General features: G+C 37.5%; 1 protein-coding gene across 2 annotated transcripts in view; it reads left to right on the forward strand.

Annotated features, from left to right (window-relative positions):
- The window catches only part of cblb (Cbl proto-oncogene B, E3 ubiquitin protein ligase), an 82,057-nt gene that overhangs the window by 29,369 nt on the left and 30,008 nt on the right, over positions 1-22,680 (forward strand). For both annotated transcript variants that reach the window (XM_052115640.1, XM_052115641.1), the window contains exon 4: positions 15,352-15,498. In XM_052115640.1, the coding sequence (XP_051971600.1) occupies positions 15,352-15,498 (147 nt within the window). The remainder of the gene's footprint in view (positions 1-15,351; positions 15,499-22,680) is intronic.

A 22,680-nucleotide genomic window follows, 5' to 3' on the forward strand; every position in this document is an offset into this window, starting at 1 on the left:
TGCGCAAATTATACATCAAATATTTTAAATTCTGTGTCTGCCATTAGTATAATCATGGACGTGAACTCGGTTTTATTTGCATATAGTATAGGACTTCAAGATCGGATTAAATCTGTTTGTGCTTATTCAATCAGATTGCAGTCCGATCAGTAAAATATCATGAAGTGGACATGTGTAAATACCCCTGATATGATCAATGAACGTAAGATATTAACACTGCACTTTGCTCAATATAGCAAGTGACAGTTCTGTCAACTGGCCCGAAATTCTCACACTCTGGCCCTGGTTTATACTATGAAGATTACTTTGTTGTAGCCAGGCTGTTGAAATTAGGTGGAAAAGGGCTGCTTGCCCAGCTCAAAACAAAACAAACAAACATTTGGAACCCTGTAATCTGAAAAAGGAGGGAGGGCTTGTGGCACCAAACAAAGATATGGGGGTGTGCAGGATGTAGTCAAAGTATATAAAGAAGGGGTTTGATAGCCAGGGTGGGGTTATGGGGGATTTCTGCAGGGGACAGGCCGTGTCTGCTCACTCCACCCCCTCCCTTTCGTTTCCTTATGCACATGTGTCCTCCATCTCCCCCGGGACAGACGTTAACCATTCAGCAATCTGATGAGACAGAGGTGTCCCCACTCTTTGTTTTGATTGGAACAAGTTTTATCCAGACTTATGCACACACTCTTTAGCCCCCTGAAACAGAGACAAAAAATTCTGTAATTAATATTCTTATACCCCCAACTTCAGAGTGAATCTCATCTCTTACATTCCATCTTGTGTCTGCATTTATTTGCAGGTCAGAGATGAAAAAGTCTGGCTCATACAGAGAGAATCGAGTGACAGCACTGAGCCCTAGCACTGGGGAGTAAATAAAATATTCACTCTATACTGTATTTGCAATGTAAAATAATGAATAAAATGATTTTTTTTTTGGTGCACTTTTTAATTTGCTCTTAAGTTTCTTAAAGAGCACTTTGTTAGACTAGTTTTATGGACACTCTTTGTCTTGTGACTCGCAAGTGTGAGTGTGTCAAGACCAAGATGTTTTAATAACACCTCTTATTTAAATTTCAGAAGAAAAAATGCCTGTTGGTAATTCAGTTCCTTTTGATGAATCCGTATTAATTGTCCGTTTCAGTGAATTGGTTGAAAGCTCTTGTTTCAAATATTCTTTTGGTCATCACATAATAAAAAGTCCCTGTATTTTTCATGTATTCAAATATATATTGGTAAATTTAGCTATTTACTACTTGCCATTGATGCATGTACTGTACATAAAAAGAATGATTCATTTTTTTGGAGTTCATTTAGTGAAAAGCATTGTGGAAAACATGCATTGATAGGATTTTACTTGCATTTTGAATTAACTTTGCCACAATGGCTGTTTGGTAAATATGCACAAACAAACAATATTAAAGATCATCCAAAGGGGATCCATCCTTTTTTTAGGAGTGCACCAAGGCTCAGTACTCGGCCCGTACAAACTGATTCCTCTTCATTACGAGCCATTGAACTTGACCTTTTAATTACATGTATCACACCCAAGACTCTTGTACGGTTGAGCAGTCTGATCTCCAACGCTGTCCTTTAGTCGCTTCTCTCTTAATCAAACTAATTGTTGTGTAATTCGAGCTAGTACTTTCCATCTCATGCTCTGTGTGCGGCAAAGAAAGCCTGCTGTCTCTGAGGACTCATTATAGAAGGATAATGCGATTTGAAATTACCTTTTTAAAGAAAATGTTTTGCCCCATAAATTCATGTTACTGAGATTGCAGGCAATATCCTACGTGCTGTCACGGTTATCTATTGATGTCTAGTAATTTTTTTCAAAGAGCATTTATGGCCACATATGTGGAATTAGCGATTTTAGCATTAAGAGAGGGAGGATTTGCTAATGAGCACATTAAATATTCCAGCCACATGAATGAATGTTTTGCAGCATTAGCATTGCATGTTAATGACTTTGCCCTGAGCAGAGATACGTATTACCATTTAATTATTTGAATAGTTTTTCATTGGATTGCATAAGCTTCTTGTTTACACTGGACCTTTTCACTAAAACATGCATTTCCTCACATAAAAAATGTAATGAATGAGGCACTGTTGCCTTTTGTAAAAGCTCTGTGTATTTAAAGATTCACAAAGCTTTTATTGTATAACTGAAACTCATTAGTGCTTCAGACAGTATAGACTGAGGTAGTAGAAATGGAGATAAAATGATACTGATAAAAAACTGAGATGAGATTAGGAGCGTCTCTGAAGGATCATCTCTGTGTAAAGCCCTCAGCAGGCCTTAGAAGTTTACTTGTGTGTTTCTATCAGCGTTTGCCTTTTAGAAGCCCTTTCAAAATGCAGTTGCTGTGGTTTCTTTTTAAAGTTGAGAAATGTTTGTTTACTGAATCATCTTTTCACTCTTTTCGAATGTGAAAATGTCATCTCAAGCCCAAATTTTGTAATTCTCTGCCTGCTTCCAACACTAATTTTAGAAGTGGTAATAGAGCAAAGGGCGATGGATACGGATGAGATGACTGTCACAAAGTGCCTCTCACAAGACCGCTACTGTGTGAAAGGTACACTCTGTTTGCCGTCTTCTGTGATGTTTTACTGACTCTGAAATGTTTCTTTCTAGTCAATCTGAGTGCATAAGTGTGGTCAGGACGTTACATTTTTATTGAAGGGGTTACATTTTTTTGCATCTTTTCACATATCAAACCTAAGCTACTAAAAGAAAACTAGATTTTTAAATTTTCTGAAGAAAATTTGGTTTTCCTGTTGAAAACTCACGGCTATCGTGCTAGGGTGTTCTTGATGGTTGCTAGGATGTTGCTATCTGGTTGCTAGTGTATTTTGGGTGGTTGCTAGGTGGTTGCTTACTGGCCCATGTCAAAAGTGCCCACTTCCAGGTCTTTATGACATTTTGTCCCTAGATGTCTCACAGGCACGGCGCCAGGATTTCAGGTTTGGATGGACCAGACCAATTGTGGGTGGGCCTTAAATTAAAAACGTTAAATTAAAAACGTTATCCAATCACTGTTCAACCTAATAAAAGTTACTGACTAATATACTGCTATATTATCTGTACTTAGGCTATACATAATATAGATTTTAATAGCTTGATGCTCTTTAAATATTTTGTTGCATTGTTAAAAAGTTTCGGTGCATATAGAGTCAGGACGGACCTATCCGTGATCGCTCTCCTTGGTTCTGACCAAAGAAGAGCGCTTTGGAATCTCCATTACGCATCATACCTGGGCTGCGTTTCCCGATAAAAGAAAAAGCAGTGTTCTTTATAAAATAAGCGCTTCTGAAATAGTTGAAATTGCATTTATTAGGACTCATGGGATATTATAAAAAATTATCTAAACTATAATAGCCTATATTTAGACTGTAAAAGAGGTCAGAAATGTAATATTTCCCCAAAACATAGTTTAGTTCTGCTCGTATAACATGAGGCCGAATATTTCACAATTCTTATTAATTGTTTTAAGTTTTCAACAATAGGCTACTACATTACAGATCAACAACACTGCCCGACAGTTTCAATCAATACTCGGGAACAGAACTTGTTCATTTAACAACGTCATCTTTCCATTTATTTATTTTCGATTTCATTAACAACAGACTTTCTTATTATACAGAGAAGACGTATTAAAATGTAACCTATACAATATCACAATATCAGAACAAAGTTATCTGCATTGCAGAAAAACAACAACAACAAAAAACATTTCAGAAGCCAAAAAATAATCAGGCTAAAAAATAACAACTGAGTAACAACTGAGTAAAAGACACTCATATTTTTGCGCTAACAGACAGGCTTAAAAGATTGCCAGACGTGAAGGAAAGGGAAGAAGAGGGGGCTGCGCTGGGTTGGAAAATATGTGACGTCATTATGTTTTTTAATTTAATCAATGTTGATTATGAAAGTGAGCATGCAGCATGAGAGAGATGATAGGCTACATCATGAGATGCGCAATATTTCTGGATACATGGAGTGGGTAAAACATTATTCTGACCACTTAATTGAGGTTTTTCATTTTGTATTAAATTGTATCTTAATTTTGATCAATGTTTTATCAACCAATTGCCTGTATTTAATAAATAAGACGCAAATATATAGCAGACAATGTAATAAGGCGCCGGCACGATCACTTGCATTGCACGAGAACTGGAGCGTTTCCGCCACAGAGTGAAAAATAAAAAATTTAATTGTGATTTTTTTTTTTTAATCTCACAATTCTGACTGTTTATCTCAGAATTACGTGATATAAAATGGCAATTGCAGGTTAGCTATAAAGTCAGAATTGCGTGATATAAAGTCGCAATTGTAGCCTATGTTATTAAGTCAAAATTGCGTGATATAAAGTGCGAGAAATATAGCTTGAAATTCTGGCTTTTTTCACATAATTGCATGTTTATATATCTCGCAATTCTGACTTTATAATAGGCCTACGCAATTGGGAGATATAAAGGCAGAATTGTATGATATAAAGTGCGTGTTACAAAGTCAGAAGTATTGTGAGATATAAACTATGGGTAAAAAAAAAAAAGAAGCAATTGCGACTTTATTTCATGAAATTCTGACTTTATAACACGCAATTGCGGCTTTATTTCACGCAATTGCGACTTTAGTTCACGAAATTCTGATTTTATATCTCGCAATTCTGAGAAATAAAGTCAGAATTGCAAGATAAAAAGTCGCAATTATCTTTTAAAATGTTTTAGACTATTCTATGACGGAAACAAGCTTCCATACTAGGCTATAGCCTATAGCCTGCCCAGTAGCCTAATTAAATTAATATAAAGAGGCGATTTGTCCACTAATGGCTTAGTCGACTAGGGGGGAAAAAAATAGTCGGAGGCCTTATTCCACATATCTTCGAAGTTCAAACCAGCAGGCCATTCTGGGTTGAGCGAGCGACCCTGCAGAATGAGCGAGCAGAGCGGAATATTCAGAAATGTGCTCTCCGCTCACATGCTCTGATCGGAACAAACCCGAACACTGTCTGCTGAACTTGCGCAGAAACATCAAAATAGACATAACCAGCTTAAAATTGTTTTTAAAACTAAACATTTAGACTATTTTAGCACAAATTATGAGCTTAATTGCCGATTTTTTTTTTTTTTTTTATAATTCTTGACAAAAAAAATTTGAAGAAAAGTTTTTGGTGGGCCTAGGCCCGTCAGGCCCACCCATAACGCCGTGCCTGATGTCTCATGCCCCTCCTTTAGTCTGTTTAGGATTTTCCCTGTTTTATTGAAAATCATAAGTCAGATCGGCTGGAGAATAACACATACTGTTTATTACAAACCTCTCTTCATCAAGGTTCATGATATAAGGTATCATTCATGTTTGTAATCCCAGTGCAACTTTTTGGCAATTGTAATAGTTATCTTTGCCTTAGCACACCTCTTATAATAGGCAAGGCCTCAAGGCTTTATTAAAGCAGGTTTTGCAAACACAACCATCCATCAAGTAATTCTTTTAAGTCATTTGTTTTTAATCGGACTTGGATCTTGCAGTACATTTTGATTACTTTTTAATGCACAAACTGTTTATTTGAACTGTTCAGTTACTGGAACCCCATCAGTTTTTCATAAACATGTTCAAAGCAGCTCAATTGGAGTGGATTAGAGTGTGTGAGGGGTGGGGGGGATAAAAGCAAGAGAGGGTTGTGGCAGCATTGATTTAGTCATAAAATAGAGACTTGTGATTTCTCTCCCCCATATACACATTTCTCTCCTTCCTTTGTCCACCGTACCCCCCCAATATCCCTCATTATGCAGAAAAGAAGACCACTTCAAGGTTCAGCTGTTTAGAGGAAGAACAGACAGCCGTTCTTGGCTAATGGACAGGATTGTTTGTCAGTTCCTCTGCAAATGATTGTGGATGGTTTTAATAATTCATAGTGATTTGTGCATGGGCTTTGCCGGTAAAGTGTGAGTGTGTGTGTGTGTGTGTATGTAGCAGATTGGGCATCGGCATGAGGTTGTGATAGATATTGCTTGCTCTTTCTCTCTCTCACTCTGGGCCCAGTCCTGTTGTGGAGCAGTCTGCCAGGTGTTTAATTGATGAGTCATGTCACTGGCCTGGTGGGCTCACTCCTGCAGTGTGCTTTCAGATAAGGGGGGGACGGAGAGGAAGAGAATAAGTAAATTCAACATTAATCACCTCAACCTTCTCTCATATCTCCTCTTTTCTGCTAAATGCCCTTTTTGCTGCTTTTTCCTTTTAAGTCCAAATCATTGTTTCATTGTCAGTAAACAAACAACTGGCAGTGGTTTAATTAAATTGAATGCGCTTATTCTTTTGAGAGGGTTGTTATTTATTTATTTATTTATAGATGTTTGGCCATTTTTATTAGTATAAATAGAGTATATTAGTATAGAGTTTTATTAGTATAGAGAGGATACAAAATTATTAAAAAAAGGGGCCAATGGAATTGCCTGATTTCAACTTGCATTGTATGAGCATGTGTGCTTACAACTGTCAGGGTGAGTAGGCTATAGAATTTGTATATAGTTTGTTTTTATTCTAGTTTAAGTACATTATGGCTGCCCAAGGTGTAGTGCATTAACTGATATCATGTTAAATTTCTCAGGGTGGTCATGTGTTTCCTCTATGTAGGATGATTTTCATGTTTAATTAAGGTGGGTAGTAATTTAACAAATTAATTTTATTATTTATTTAAAAAAGTAAAACTAAAGAATTTGAGGTCATTTTTATTTTTAGGTTGTTTTGGAAAAAGTTTCATTTAAAAGCAATGAAAAAATATTTGAGGTTAAGTTTTCGTTTTATTTATCTTCAAGGATTTTAACAATGAACAGTTTTGGGGAATAGCTAACAAAAAATTGAAATTCTACTAACTTATACAGTTTTCAATAGCATGACATTAGCTCAGCTGTTTTCCAAAAAGTGTAGATTTTTCTTTTCCTATGAGTAGTTGTTCATATCAGATCTAACTGAGGTTTGATATCCTCTTTTTGAGATCCTTATTGTTTTTGTCCCAGATAAATCCTGCTGATTGCAAATTTGATATCATATCATAGTTCTACATTTAAAGATAAATTGTCCCCTTCAAAAATAGTTCTTATTAGTAGCTTGTAGTGTAGCTACATTTATTAGGACATTTATTGGTAGCTTGTAGTACAGGTAGTGATACAAATCTTTTTAAAAGTGTAGCTTGACTATTTTAATTTATATGTAGCTTGCAGCTTGTGATTTTACAGTTGCAAAGTAGCTTCCTAAACTCATTTGCTAACCACTAAACCATGGCTCTGACGAGAATCGTGTTTAAAAAAAACTGAAAGACAATGTGCAAAGTGCAAGTGCTCATTTTTAATTGAAAGTTTTTCGCATATCCAATACATTTCAACCACAGCAGCGCTGAGCTCTGACTGACAGCTGACCAACTTAATGACAGTGTTTATGGAAGAGGGCATGTGCCGCTGAATGTAGGTCAGCGAGAAAGTGAAAGACTATAGCGCAGGCGAGGCGGCGAGCAGTGCGGAGTCCTACAGGTGTCAGGAAAAGAATGTCAAGCCGCCCGTTAGACGTGACAGGTGCATCCACCTTTCTCTTATGCTCCTCTGAACCACAATTCTTGTAGGGCCTCAGCTGCAGCATGCATGAGGAGTATACTGGGTTGTGTGTGTGTGTGTGTGTGTGTGTGTGTGTGTGTGTGTGTGTGTGTGTGTGTGTGTGTGTGTGTGTGTGTGTGTGTGTGTGTTGCAGTGTGTGGTTGAGCTACAGATTGAGATGGAGAACCAAGCTACAGTTCTCTAGTTTCTCATCAAGAAGTATTGGGCGTGGTGCTCAGTGATTGGCCACCTCTGCAAGTTCAAATGCTTTCTGAAGTATTTAGTTGCTAAATAACCTACTAAGGAAAGTTTAGCTATTTTTGTGAGCTTTTAGAGAGTGAATCCCTTGGGAAATAAGAGATTGACCACTACTTGGGGGATGTCCACACTGATCCATTTTTGTTTGAAACTCCACACAAGTATGCGGTACTAGAACGCATTTTTGAAAGTCTCTATTTTCAGTGGAAGAATACGCCATTCTAGTGTGGATGAGATGCGTAATTGTAGCAAAATCAATGTGTTTTTTAACTGAAAACGTATTAGGGTGGACGTGGCCTTAGAACAAGAGTGTGACAAGGTGAACTTTGCTTAGGTTAACAAACACTCAGTTATTTATATGCAACCAAAATACTAACTCAGATGAGCTAAGAATATAAGTCTATAAGTCAATGCCTTTTCTTGGCAATGACGACATGGTGAATAATAGTTCAGGACTCCAAGTAACTTTTATGAGTCTACCCTTGAACCTCCCTAATGCTCACTGCTAGACCCCACTGTAATGAGGTACTTAACCCTGTTCACACTTCATTAACATAAAACAGTGTAAGACCTGTTTGATCTTTCATGAGGTGACAGTGAGTGCTTTCATCTTGCTTTGTTGTTTTAGACGTTGAGGTACGTTGTTACTGTTTTCAGTGATTTTTATTGTATTATAGTGGGATAGGAATGTAATAACAAGACTCTCTGGCCCACAGTTCATTTTGCTGCTCGGTGAAAGATGTGTGCGTATTGATTCCTGCTGGGCTGCGTTGGCCTTTTCAATGTAGTGTTAAAGCATGATTGGTCTTGATTGCAGGGCAACTTAGACGTGGCCTCTCTCACAAAACTCTTCAAGGCCTGCAAATTTGCTTCATGCTCCCATTTGGGATATTCTGGATATGGAGCAGCTTTATCTTAGCCAAAATGTGGCAAATGGAAAAATGCAACCCTCACTAGGCCTCTCGACAACAGACACGTGGCAACATCCTAAGAAGAAACGCCAAGTGGGCGTGTTTCTGTGTGTATGAGTGGTGGTTATTAGAGGTTTTGACAGGAAATCCAGACAGATTGCTAGGAACATAATTGAAGGCTGAAAATGAGTGCTCTCCAGAGTAATTTCACAGTTTTTTTCTCCTATCAAGATGAGCTCAGACAAACTCCAACCCAAGCCACTCTGCAATTATCTGCAATTACTGTACAATCATCTATGTTAAAATACAACACTGTCATCCTCTGTCTTCCATTATGAATGTTGTTTTATGGGGTTGCAGTTGGGGTTGCGTGCTCCATCGTCCTCTTCCAATGCTGATTATCTTTGATATTATGTGTGCTTGTGTAAATAAATTCCAGTGAAAGAGTGATTCACTGACGATCCGGTGCCACACCAACACTCTCATATCTTTGAAATGAAAACGCTCTCGTTTGGAGTGACTCAGTGGATTGTGGCACATGAAGCAAAGCTGTGGGCAAGAGTGAGAGAGTACTCCATAAAATTTCTGAATGCTTTTATTAAGCTTCTATAACGGCTTTATCTAGTAGGCTTGGGATTGATGCCTTTTTCACGCATTGATAATCAGACATTTTTCCTGATTATTATCTATCTATATCTGCATCTTTTCAGAAATAAATGGAGCTTCTTGTTGCTACACCGAACCCTAAATCTATTGCAAAGGCACCAGTATTCATCAGTATGAGGTCCAGGAGATGGCCCTCCGCCACCTTCATAGTCTTTGTTTCTTCATACGTATTTCTTAAAACAACGTTAGTAAAGTGTGAGCGGCAGTGTAACTTAAACTCCCTTTTAATTTCCTCCTAACCAGTTTCAAAAAGGGATTCCCCAACACTTAAAGCAGCTACATATCTCTGACTATAAACTTACACTATTTGTTAGCTTCTTAACTTTCGAAGCTTCCGCAATTGTAGGTTGTAACTTTTTACTGCCTTTCACTGCACATCCCTGCCACTTGCCATGATATCTGTTCAGAAATGTTTAGTAAAAATAACATACTGATCAATAATCAATGGATTGATATTTTAATAAAAAAAGTGAATTTTATAATCTTTCGCCTAAACAGGCTTGCTGTAGGTCTTACATGACCATTGAAAAGCCTAAATGATTGAGCTGTTTAAGCCAGTCACATGCTGATTATGTGAGCCCTGAATCACTATTTCTTAGACTCTTGCCCTCCAACGTACTACTTTAAAATGCTTAGATCTAATTTATTAGTCTAATTTATTAAGGGTGCTTGCTAAGGCTAACGCCACTATTTTCATTTACTGTTATAACTCATCCGGCACTCTTTGTACTATGAATATGAATGACACCTCAAACTATGTGGCTTGTTGAGGAGAGGCGTGGTCTTTATTTTCTTTGTGATCAGGCTTATGATTTTAAAATAGGGACAGAATATTAAAAAGACTTGGGGCTGGGCTATTTTTGACTTAGGCCAACAAGGAACGACCTAGCAACAACCCCTTTGTTGCCACCAAGAAGACTCCAGGAGCTGCATAGCAATACGATAAAACCACTTCAAACACCTTAGCAAACAGTAAGCAAGGCTGTAAATTAGCTGCTGATCCTAGAACAGCTAAATAGAAATTACAGTTGCAAAGAGAAATGCGGGTTCCTAGAAAATGAGTGTTCTTTCAACCAATTCTAACATATATTTTGCCTTTGTAGCTGTTATGGAAAAGATTTTGGAGGCAAGGTAGTTTTGCACATCCCAGATTAGGCTCCAGCTATATCCTGCTGAGCCGTGGTATTGCATGTGGTAGAAATGTGTATTATGGAGTACTGGCTCTGTTCAAGCACACCCCCGCTCCTCTCGATAAGAGGCATTAAAAAACCTCATCTGCCCCGGCAGTGCAGAGGAAATTAGCATACGTTAGTCGCCTGTGGGCCGAGATTATTGTTCTGTCTTAAATTCAATTTCTCCTACCTTAGGACAAGGTTCTGTACAAGGATTAACTTTCACTCTATATGCATCCATCAGTCAATGCCTTCAAAGGTGCTTCTTCTCCCTGGCTCTGTGGCTTGTGACATGTTATCAGTCTTTACTGCATGGATCAGGTTGAAATGGTTCACGGACATGGCTGAGAATTGGTATAACAGAGGGGTTAAAGTCCTAACAATAGCTGTGAACTGAACAGTCAGCACATGGCCTTCTCTTGGATTCATTTGTGTAATGGCATCACTGTCTGGGTGTATATGTAAAATATTGCAATTTTGTTCTTGCGTGATTTACAATTATGTGTTTATTCTCTAATTTGACTGTTTTCAGGACAGCAGGTTTGACTGTGTTTGATTGTGTTTGAATGTTGTTTCCTGGTAATGGATATGCTGGTTAGAGATTAGATGTTCACATATTGAAACATTTTACATTCATGCTTCTAGATCAGATGAGTTTCTCCTGCAAACTGTATGTAGGTAGGTTAAGGGACAGAGCTGCTTGGAATAAAATTTTAAGGCTGTCCCAGCTACTTGCCATCAAATTCCACTGAACCTGTGTCAGAATTCCAAAGCTGTTCTGTAGTAAAATCCATATTTCTCTAGTCTGAGAGTGAATAAATGAATCACATAGCAGTTTCAGTATAACTGTATAGAACAGGATGATAAAATAAGCAGTGACTCACAATTCAAGCTGTTCGGCTATCAGAACTGAAGTTTATAGAGAGAAATGTTCTTTTGTGGGTTCATAAGAGATTAAATAAATAAATAAATCCCTTGGCTAAATTGATCTAAAAAAAAATTATTGCCTCTCTGAAGCAAATACCACAGATTATCACATCGGTTGATCAGTGACAGTTCTAGCAGTTTAAATAAACCCATGACTATTGTGAGAGATGGGTCTGTGCAATGTGTTCAAAAAAATTATCTATTAAATTATCTTAAATTCTATTGACATTTTTTTTAGTTTTTTGTATTTTTTATTAGAGCTGGGTATTGATACAGATTGTCCAATTCTATTTTATTCTGATTTACAAGCTCTTGATTCAATTCCATTTTCATTCCTTGGAACGCATCTGAAAATCAATATTTTTACCCACCTCTATTGTTTTTAAAATGCTTTTGATCAGAGGAGCCATCCTTTCGACCAATCAGTAATGTAGATTCAAAATCTTTAATGCAAGTAAGTGGAGTAAACATCATTTGTCTTCCATTTATCACTAAATGAACAAGGAAGAATGATATTCGATCATGTTTTTTATATGTACTGTATTTACCTGAATTACTATAATGTAATGTTATGTATAATATAATATAATATTCTGGTTGGCTGGGCTCCTAAAATGTAAAGTTGACCAAAAAGAGGCATATTTTAAGTGTTGGGACATATTTTTATATTTTAAATAATATATTTTTTTGTGTAATTATATACCTGTGCAATATTTTCCATATTTTTAAAGCCATAAAGGAAATAATATATCCCTATTTTATCATATGATCAAAGTTCAAAATAAATAAATGACTTCTTAAGATGTATGTGTATTAAGCACACATACTGTTCACCTTAATACATATGACAGTTTGCATGAAAATGAATTGTATTAATTGTGACAAGCCCTAAAAACAGACAATGAAATCAGTAATCACAATTATTTAGTTGACAATCGTTAGCCAAATTTCAAAATCGCTCTTGTTTGAAATAGCTTTGACTAGGGCCTAGCGATATGTAACATATCTCAATAAACGACTTAAGAATTTAGAGGTAATCAGCACTGGGGTGGGGCCAGAAGGTTGGCACGGAGTGGCAGCTGCCACCCAAAAAATTAGCTTTGCCGCCCCAACTCCCCCACTCGCATCCTGGAGACTCTGCGCAACGGCTTAACCCCTCCGTGTCACGCAAGGTCCATAACAACTTCCCTCCCCCCTGTGTCTCATCTGCCAATTTCCTCCTCCTCCCATCGGTTCTGCATCACTGCTTCAGTGCTAATTGCTTTGTTACAGTTTTGTTTTGACTGGAAGCTAAACTAATACAGCGAGCTAATTAATGGGTATCTAAAAACGTCTAGATTTAGACAAGAAATGCAAATGTGAAAAGGTTTTGTCTGACACCAGTGAAAATTGAGAGGTTGTTTGTGCCAAATGTGATAGTTGAGGCGGAACAGCGACAACTCTCCCGGGAGCTGCAGGTTCCCCCTTTGCAAACTGCTGCCTTACAAAACACCACTGTGAATCCTGACAACTTGTGTGTGTGTTGTGCCTCAGAGGGGCTAGTTATCTACTGTATGCAGCCCGGTTCCTCCCAAACTCTCTCCAGGCCTCCCTCCTTGGCCCGGCGTAATTGAGTGCCACCTGAAACGTTGTTCTGAAAGGCGGTTTATTGGCCCGCTTTAATCCCACAGGAGTGGGGGAGTGTGTGTGTGTGTGGGGGGGGGGGTGATGATGAGCCCCAGAGGGCTGCAATCCCTGTCTTCAAGGCATAGTGTGAAAAGTCACTTTCATAAATCACACAGGGACAAAAACTTTGCAGAAGTCCTAATGACTCATGTAACTCGTTATAGGGTTATTCCATGTCAACTCAACCATAGGTTCCTTGCTGAAAATGCTTTGTATAAATTTACTTGCAAAAGTTAAAAATAAATAATATTACACAAAATATGACATGCTACGGATCAGTATTTACTGAGTAATCCATTATTATTTTATGCTTTTGGAGCAAATCTACAGGTAAATAACATAATCCTAGAAAAGTGGTAGCATAATTATTATAATTTTACCCCGAGATAGGAAGGTCTATACTCAAATCAGTTAACCTCTTTTACCATCATATGCCAATGGCATGAGTTTAAATTGTGTTGTTTTTCCAAATTGGAGTGCTTATTACTTCAGAAGGATTCAAGTTTTGAACAAACATTCCTTTTTATGTATTCATTTTTTAAGGCCATATATGGTTGCATCCCAGAGAAATGTGTCTCTCAGTGTGGCTTCATCCGAAATGTTTAAAATTTTACCCATCTTCAATGGTTGACAAGATATAAAGCTAGTGTTTCTTGTCCAAAAAAAAACCAAAGGTCTGAATAATACAAATACACAAGCAATGTTGAAACTAGAAATGTACTAGATTGTGTTGTGTTGTATTGTAAATATATTGAAGTAAAAAGATGAATTACTTTTCAAAATGTAGATAAGTGATTTTCATCAGAAGCATTCACACTCGTAAAGTTGAAGCTATTCTATGAATCTAAAAAGTAAAATGGCAAAGGGTTTTTGTTTCATTGCTATACACCTCTGCTCCGCAGGCAGTTCTTCCAGCAGTATTCAGCTGCAACAGGAGCAGATTTTGTTTCCATTCTCCTGACCTCAGTGAGTGTGTCTGTGTTCTGGCACAGCTAAATAGAAACTACCATTGCAAAGACGAACGGGTTCCTTGAAAATGAGTGTTCTTTCAACAAATTCTAACATATATTTTGCCTATGTAGCTGTTATGGAAAAGATTTTGGAGGCAAGGTAGTTTTGCACATCCCAGATTAGGCTCCAGCTATATCCTGCTGAGCCGTGATATTGCATGTGGTAGAAATGTGTATTATGTAGTACTGGCTCTGTTCAAGCAGGGGGGTGCTCCTCTTGATAAGGGGTGAAGTATAATAAAAGCCATTATCTGCCCCGGCAGTGCAGAGGGAATTAGCATACGTTAGTTGCCTGTGGGCCAATATTATTTTTCTGTTTTAGGGTGCTTTCACACTTGATTCGATTGCTTGGACCGAACACGAGTTTGTTTCCTCCCCGTCCCCCTGCCCGTGCTGGTCTATGATCATATCATATTACTTTGGTCCGAACCACGGTTTGATTACTTTATCAACGTGAGTACAAGTGGCAGCTGATTACCACTGTAACTAGGTAACAATTCGAGAAGACATCACTGTGTTAAGTGAAGTATTAATGTTTGTCTCTGAATTTACCATGAAAACTTGCCATGCACAGAACAGCACTTGTGTTTGTCTCCCGCGGATGCTTTGATTGTGCAATGATGTGATGGATATTAGCGTTTGTCTTCCGTGAGCCTGCGGATGTGTTGGAAGAGATGTGAAGAATGTGAGCTGCTCTCTGAAGGTGGTGTATTTGGACAAAAGCAGGTATGAGAAATGCGTTATACCATAATAATTGTGATCACTAGACTGCACAAGTGATTCACTTCCGCGATTTGGTACGATTGCATTCATATCAGCATCAAACCGTACTGGAGTTCACATGAACTGTACCACACACACCACCTTTTCATGTGGACTCTGGTGTGGTTCCCGGTGCGCACCTGACATTATTCAAACAAACCGAATTTTGACGTCATTCGACCCCGGGTGTGCACTAAAAGTGCTAGTGTGAAAGCACCCTTAAATTCAATTTCTCCTACCTCAGGACAAGCCTCTGTACAAGGCTTCATGGCCTTAGTTCAACAGAGAATACTTTGTGTTCACTTTTCTCTGTTTGTGTCTTCACTCACGCTGAATGCTGATTTCCTGTCTGTTTAATGTACTGACCCCTGTGCTTTGGTCTTTGTTTCTCTCTCTCAGACGAAACCTCACCAAGCTCTCACTGATCTTCAGTCACATGTTGGCCGAGATCAAAGCCATCTTCCCGGGCGGACAGTTTCAGGGAGACACATTCCGCATCACCAAGGCAGACGCTGCCGATTTCTGGAGGAGATCTTTTGGCGAAAAGTAAGATTGAGCATTTTTCCATTGTTTTAAAAAATGTATATCAAATGAAATAAAAAAAAATGCTCTGTACAAAACTGCATTCTGGGACATTCTGCAACTTTTTGATCGGATCAGATTAGCTTATTCCAGTTTCTCATTAGAGATCTCATTAATTCTCTTGATCATTGAGAAATTATTTTCTCTCCTCCATTTAGCAGCTTGTGAGTGGGGTGAACTGTCTGGTCGTGTGCTAGAGTTCTGTTGGGTCAGCCTGGTGTTTTAGCTTACATCTGCATACAAGCAGGGGTGGCTGTGGCTCAGGTGGTAGAGCAGGTCGGCCACTAATCGCAGGGTTCGATTCCCGGCCACACGACTCCTCATGCCGAAGTGTACTTGGGCAAGACATTGAACCCCATGTTGCTCCCAAAGGCAGGCTAGCGCCTTGCATGCTTGTGCTAGAGTGCTGTGTATGTGTATGTGTTAGTGTGAATGTGTGTGTGAATGGGACACAGTGTAAAGCGCTTTGGTAACCTCTAAGGTTAAAAAAGGCGCTATATAAGTGCAGACCATTTACAATTTACAAAACCAGATGGGATGATGCTTTTCCTGACTGATGTAGTCAGTGTTTGCAAGGTGAAGGTCAGTGGTTTGTTGATTTTTAGGTTAATACTGAGCATAAAGGGATTTCTGCCTCCGTCTTAATGGTAGAATATGAGCTTTCCCAGACAACTTGACCAGCCTGGGCTTGTTTGCAGGGCAGAAGTTCAAATTGTCTTAGCGCCAGCAGATATTGAGTTGATAACATTGTGGCAGGGCATATCATTGAATGCTGGTACTGTAAGAGACATTTTTTTCATTTTGTTTGAAGTGGTTTCAAATGCTCTGTTCTTAAACCACAGAAAGTCCAAGATGGAAGATAAGAAATATGTAGACATTGATTTTACATTTTTGTTTAAAAAATATATGATACCTATCATTTGTGTATCCCATGTATTGTTGTTTTTATTAAAGAGCGACTTCGCAACAAGATCAATGAATAAACTGTGAAAGCGAGTTTCCAGTGTGGGAGCATGGAGTTGCTGCTTATATAGAGCATTCCAGATCAGTCACCTATGAGGTTCCATCACTGTTAGGATGCTGCCTTAGTAGATAGCTGCCTAATGTAAGCTTGGCAGCATGGTTTTGGAACACTTAAGACGTTATCTTCTCCAGATAGATGTGAACATAATGAACTAATGTGGAATGAATGCTGATTTCCATTCTGAGCATACCGAGGGCAAATCTCTGGATCTGAGAAGCGCGGCCCATTTAACAAATGGCAATGTTTAATCCATTCTTAATCTCTGTGGCTGTTGCATATTTCATCTTTTTTTAAATCAAGTAAATCAGAAGGTTAAAGAAAGTTTGCGTACACCCATACAAACATTCACATGCAGGGATGAACAGGCAGTGCTTGGGACAGAATGCCCACGTTATGGTACAGGTGTGATCAGCTATCCCAGAGAGGTAGAGCAACAGAGGGAGAGGGAGAGAGAGACAGGAAAAGACCGGTGCAGTCTCTTGTGTGTATCTAGTTACCGCTCTGATATATTATAGGTTATTATAAAGGTCTTCTTCCCGCTCTGTACAAGAGGAAGTGTGTATGAGTCATTGATACGAGAAATAGAGCAGTCTTCCTTTAGCTCTCTCTCTTTCTCTATCAGCGCGAGTGGAAATGGAAGGCTCAGCATCCTTATCCCACAAGCACACATCAGTCTTGTGAGCATAGCACTAGAGCTGAAATCTGTTGACCGCAGACCCTCAGAACGGAGGTGTGGAGGGTGGGGCCGGGTCGTGATTCTACACACCCAGTCCCTTATCAGGCTAATCAAGCCTCCGAGAGGGATAAAGACCGACTGCGGAGGATTGTGCGGGAGAGAGAGAGATCATTTACGGACATGTCCATCATGTGTGTGCTTTGTCTTTTGTTTAGTTGCTCATTAAAATATTATTTATATTGACAAGCCGGTTCTCGCCTCCTCCTTTCCATTCACTGCTTTACAGGAGGTAGCTGCTAAGCAAAACTGCGTTTGTCTGTGTTTTGTGTATCAAAATCTCATAATTTAACCAAGCTTTTGATCGAAAGGCTTTTTCGTAAATGCTTACAATTAGCTTTTTGGACAAATACAAATTGTCTATGTATGATTTTCGTGAAAAGACTAGAATGAAGAGTAATTTATATAAATCTGCAAGAACATACTTGGTCAGAACGGCCCCTATGACTAATGTACGTGTCAAAAATTTGATGCATCTCAAATCAGAAAGCGGAAATTCTTTGAATAATAAATGTTGGTGTGAGTAGTGAATAATAATCTTATATTATTATTATTATTATTACTTAGAATATTTTTTTAAACATTTAAAATATTACTTTTAAAATATTATTCATATTTTAAGACTAAAAGCAAAAAAGTTTGAATATAATTAAATATCAATATTTTAAAATATTAATGAAAAAGCACATTTTGTTCAGGTCACATGGTATGTAACCCTAAAACAAATTATTGATATTCATGATTCAAAATGAAAATTCATGATATTTATATATATATATATATATATATTTTTATTTTTATTTTTTTATTTTTTTATTATTAATGATTGATATGAGTGCATGAATATACAAAATACTATGATTTTTTTCTGAAAACACAACTTTTGTCACTGCAGTAATTCATCTGGCAGGTCAAAATGCTCTCAGTAGATGCTCTTAGCAGTAAGATAATATCACATCTTATATTCCATTTGTCTGTGTACATGCATGTGTGTGCGTGTGTGGGGGTTACTGTGCCCACTTTGTTAATGGAATATAATGCTGTTACTCAAAGTAACCAAAGAATGAAATACATGTGAATTCACCTCACTCTGGACCTGCACTGGAAGCAGAGCTTGTTTAATCCTTATCCTATGTAATCTGGTCACTATTCTGACGTCAGTTAGACCTCAGGGAAGTCTATATGGCCTTATACTGCCCTGATGCGGATGGTGAAATAATAATAAATAAAAAAAAACTGTGTTTTCTGAGGGCACAGTCGAAAGAAGTAAATTGTGATTGTACAACGTATTATTCCATTTCTATTGAGAAAGAAGCATTGTAGTCACTAAACTTTTCCCTGGATATCTTTGAAGCTCACTTGAATCTATTATAGATTATTAGATATCTTTGGAGTCTGCAAACCAGTTTCCTTAGGAGGTACCTTCTTACTAAAACTGTCTATTAATTCATTGACTTTCTGGGCAGCAATGCCGCATGGCAGCTGCCTTTGGTTTCAGACACAGCCAATAAGGTAAAAAAGAGGTTTACCATTTTCTTTGCATTACCAGCAGGAAATGTTGCTATCTGTTTCCTCATTATCTATTTATATTCATGGCCTGCTGTTTCACTCACTGACGAGTTGAGATGTTTGTTTTGAATCAAAATTTTCTTATTAAACTTCCTTCCGTTCACCAAGACTCAAATCTGTTTAAACTTGTTTAAATGAGTAAAGTGGCCACAGGCCAATAAGAGCACCGCATCCAGTGGCAATATTGAAGGCCACCGGTTGAGCTGCCTGTTTTCTGTCTTGCTTAGGCAGCAGCTGTTTAGTGAATTAAAATAATGAACTCGCTGACTGTCTCTGATAGCTGGGAGGATTATCACACAACGAGCTACAAAGAATTAAGAAAGCCCAGAGCTGGCACTGTGTTTTAAATTTTTACCCAATTTGTTTTATCCAGGTGCTTTTGCTAAGCCATACTGAGCTTATTTGCATTTAAACTGACATAAGGATTGGCACTTGAGTATTCAAGCGAAAGCAACGATCAAGTATGAAATGCAACAATTATGTGACTTTTTTACGACTTTAACGGATCTAACTGACCACTGCTTTTTCACCAAGTTAAGCACCCTTTTGCACTAGTTTATTTTAAATAGGCCTGCGTTGTGACATGGATCTTTAAAAGTACAAAATGAATACATAAATCAATGAAAATCCATGTTGTCTCAATTTATTTGAAGTCATAATACTAATAATGTGCATGCATAATACCATAATGATAACAAAAAACATCCAGTGAGCAGCAGTTCTATGGAAGGTATGTGTATTTTGCACGCATGCTAAATTTAGGAGAGAATTTAGGGTCTCGAAATATGTGAGCAATGGACTAGGTTAAACTGTCCTTGTCGTACCTTGGTAGGTAATGAAATGTATAATGGAATTAGTCGCGTTCGACAACCATTATAAATTATATAAATAACAAATAACTAGATTATTTGTCTTAATAGATTCTCCACCATTGAAATCGTAATACGTCTAGCTGTATCTGCTCACAATTTCTACTGTAAGGAATTAGCTTTAATAAGTGAATTATGATTAATTCACTTATTGGAGTGATATTATTCTCATGGCTTATTGTCACATATCACATGTATTTAGGTACATCTTAGAAGCGTAATCTTTTAGAAACCGGGAAGAGCTTATTTATCAAAATACACTACAATCAAGTCGTCTTTGAACGCAGACAAACTTTATTAATATTCTAAAAATAAATCTAAACTAACACATATATACACAGGGTATGTTAACCTCCCAAATGTATTTTTGGTCAACTACCCTCATAGACCTACAATTTAAATATATTGTGGATGAAACTCACTACTTTATCCATTAAGTAAGCAGAAATCAGACTGCTACCTGACTCACCATCCCTTCACTTATTGTCAGCGACATGATGGAATTGTGTGTGTGTTTGTGTGTACCTGCCCTGGTTCAGTAATTGCCAAGGACAAGATCCTTTATCAGCTGCCTTTTACAGTACAGTATGTCTTTCACTCAGAGAGGGCCTCTGCACATTAAAAAGTATTTCTTAATGAAGGGTTTTGCTATTCAATAATTTTATTAAATAAGATTCCTTCTGGCTCCACCTGTCGCTCAAAGAACCAAGCAGCCTCCTCCCTCTGAACCTCTCCTCCCCTTGCCTCTATGACCGTACATGACATTTGTACAATATTTATGAGCCATGCCTTAATTTAATTAGCCTTCATTAAACTCACCAAATCTATTTATAAATGTGGTTATATTACAAATATAACAGCCTGATCTGGACTGAATCCCTTTAGCTAACCTATCTCATTATTCTCTTTAAGTTGAGGCTGATCTATAAATCTATATTTTCTATACTGTACATCTGAGGTCAGAGCAAATTTCTTTGTTTCCCAGGGCATGTAGCGATGCGTCAGACTCAGCACTTTTGCAATGTATTTGCCTGCTGATTATTAAATTTGCAAAACACAGATTTTGCTCTGGAAAAAGGGGTCAACTCCACGCTCAATCATGCTAAATATGTGAAATGCACAGAACCCATGCCGTGACTGAGATGAGTTTAAACGTGGAGATGAGAAAGCTTCTAATCTTTTTTAGAAAAAAGCTGTAATTTTATCACTTGCGTGTGGTTCTTATGCAAAAGATGTTATCTGAAGTGTGTGTGTGTGTGTGTGTGTGTGTGTGTGTGTGTGTGTGTGTGTGTGTGTGTGTGTGTGTGTGTGTGTGTGTGCGTGTGTGTGTGCGTGCGTGTTCTATCATAGATTTCTTATATAAAGCATGTTTATGAGTGACAGAGGGTGATGATGAATGCACTATTCAGAGTGGAATTTAGATTTTTAATGGCATCTTATCACACCAGAAATCCCTGTTGAAATGATGTAGAATGCGTGCTTACGTGCGTGTGTACGCGCTTCTGGCCTGGATATGCTTATAGGGACAGTTCACTCAAAAATTATGATTCGTCATTTACTCACCCTATTTTTGTCGAAAGTAAAAACTTACTTTCTTCTTGAGGACACAATCAAAGATATTTTGAGGGATGAACAAGGTGTTTTTGTGCAAACAACGGAAATCAATGAGGTCCAAATTTTTTAAGCTCCAAAGAAAAAAAGGCAGTATAAAGTTAAAAGTAAGACTACTTGTACATGACTTATGGTTTAAACCATGACTTCTGAAGCGATATGATTGCATGCATCAAGCGTGATAAAGTGTAAACAAGCTTCTCTCATGAACGTGCCCAAAATGACTGTGGATGTCTGGATTTATAGTGTATAAGGACTTTTGGTCTGTTTATCACCTCAAACCAATTGTATCACTTCAGAAGAAAAGGATTAAACCACTCTAGCCGTATGGATTATTTTTATGCTTCCTTTTATGTCCTTTTTGGAATTTGAAAGTTTTGGACCCCGTTGTCTTACATTGCATGGACACATATATATATATATATATTAAAATATCTTAGTTTTGTGTTCTGCAGAAACAAGAAAGTCTATTATAAGTTTATTTATTTATTTAGTTTTTATTTTTTATAAATAAGGTTTTATTTTAATTTTTTTGTGGTAATCAATTAATATTATGCCTCAAATACTGTCGATTAAACATGTATTGAACCTGGAACATTTCTTTAACCTCATGGAGTTACTTTCTCATTCTGGAGGGCATTTGATTGGACAAACATTTTAATATGTCCTTGAGTGCAAACGATGTGTCCAATGTTTTTAGTTAATTTCCCGGAAAGAGAGATGTTACATTTTACAGTCAAAAATGTGTATATCTGCTAAAAATTGGTATTATGCCAACTTTTATGAGTACACTTATTTAAGCATTTAGATGACATCAATGCTAATAAACATAGGCTAAAAGCCACAAAAGTGCTCTTTTGATTTCAAAGGGTTAGCGGTAACATTAGTTAAGGTAGTTACAATGCAATTAAGAAAAATTATTTTAAAAACAGAGATAAACAAGAAATCCCAAATTATATAGTTATATAAAGGTGTGTTTAAGAAAGACACTTTATGTTGAAACTCAACCAGCAGGCCACTGCCCTCTCTAATTACAATTAACCAAGTTCATTATTCCTCATTAACCTGCTGGTGCGGACTGTATGTATGTATCCATCATACTGAATTTAAAAGGGGCCTTTGTTCCTTGGTTCAAACCTTTTAATTTTTCCATGATGTGGTTGAAATTTCCATGGAATTTCCAAACATGCATAGTATTTTTTTATGTAACATCAAATACTGTATACAGTTGAAGTTAAAAGTTTACATACACCTACAATCATACACATTTAAACCCAGTTCTTCACAATTCCTGATATTTAATCGTAGAAAACATTCCCTGTCTTAGGTCAGTTAGGATC

Source organism: Xyrauchen texanus, chromosome 43 (genome assembly GCF_025860055.1).
Source record: "Xyrauchen texanus isolate HMW12.3.18 chromosome 43, RBS_HiC_50CHRs, whole genome shotgun sequence".
NCBI classification, from domain to species: Eukaryota; Metazoa; Chordata; class Actinopteri; order Cypriniformes; family Catostomidae; genus Xyrauchen; species Xyrauchen texanus.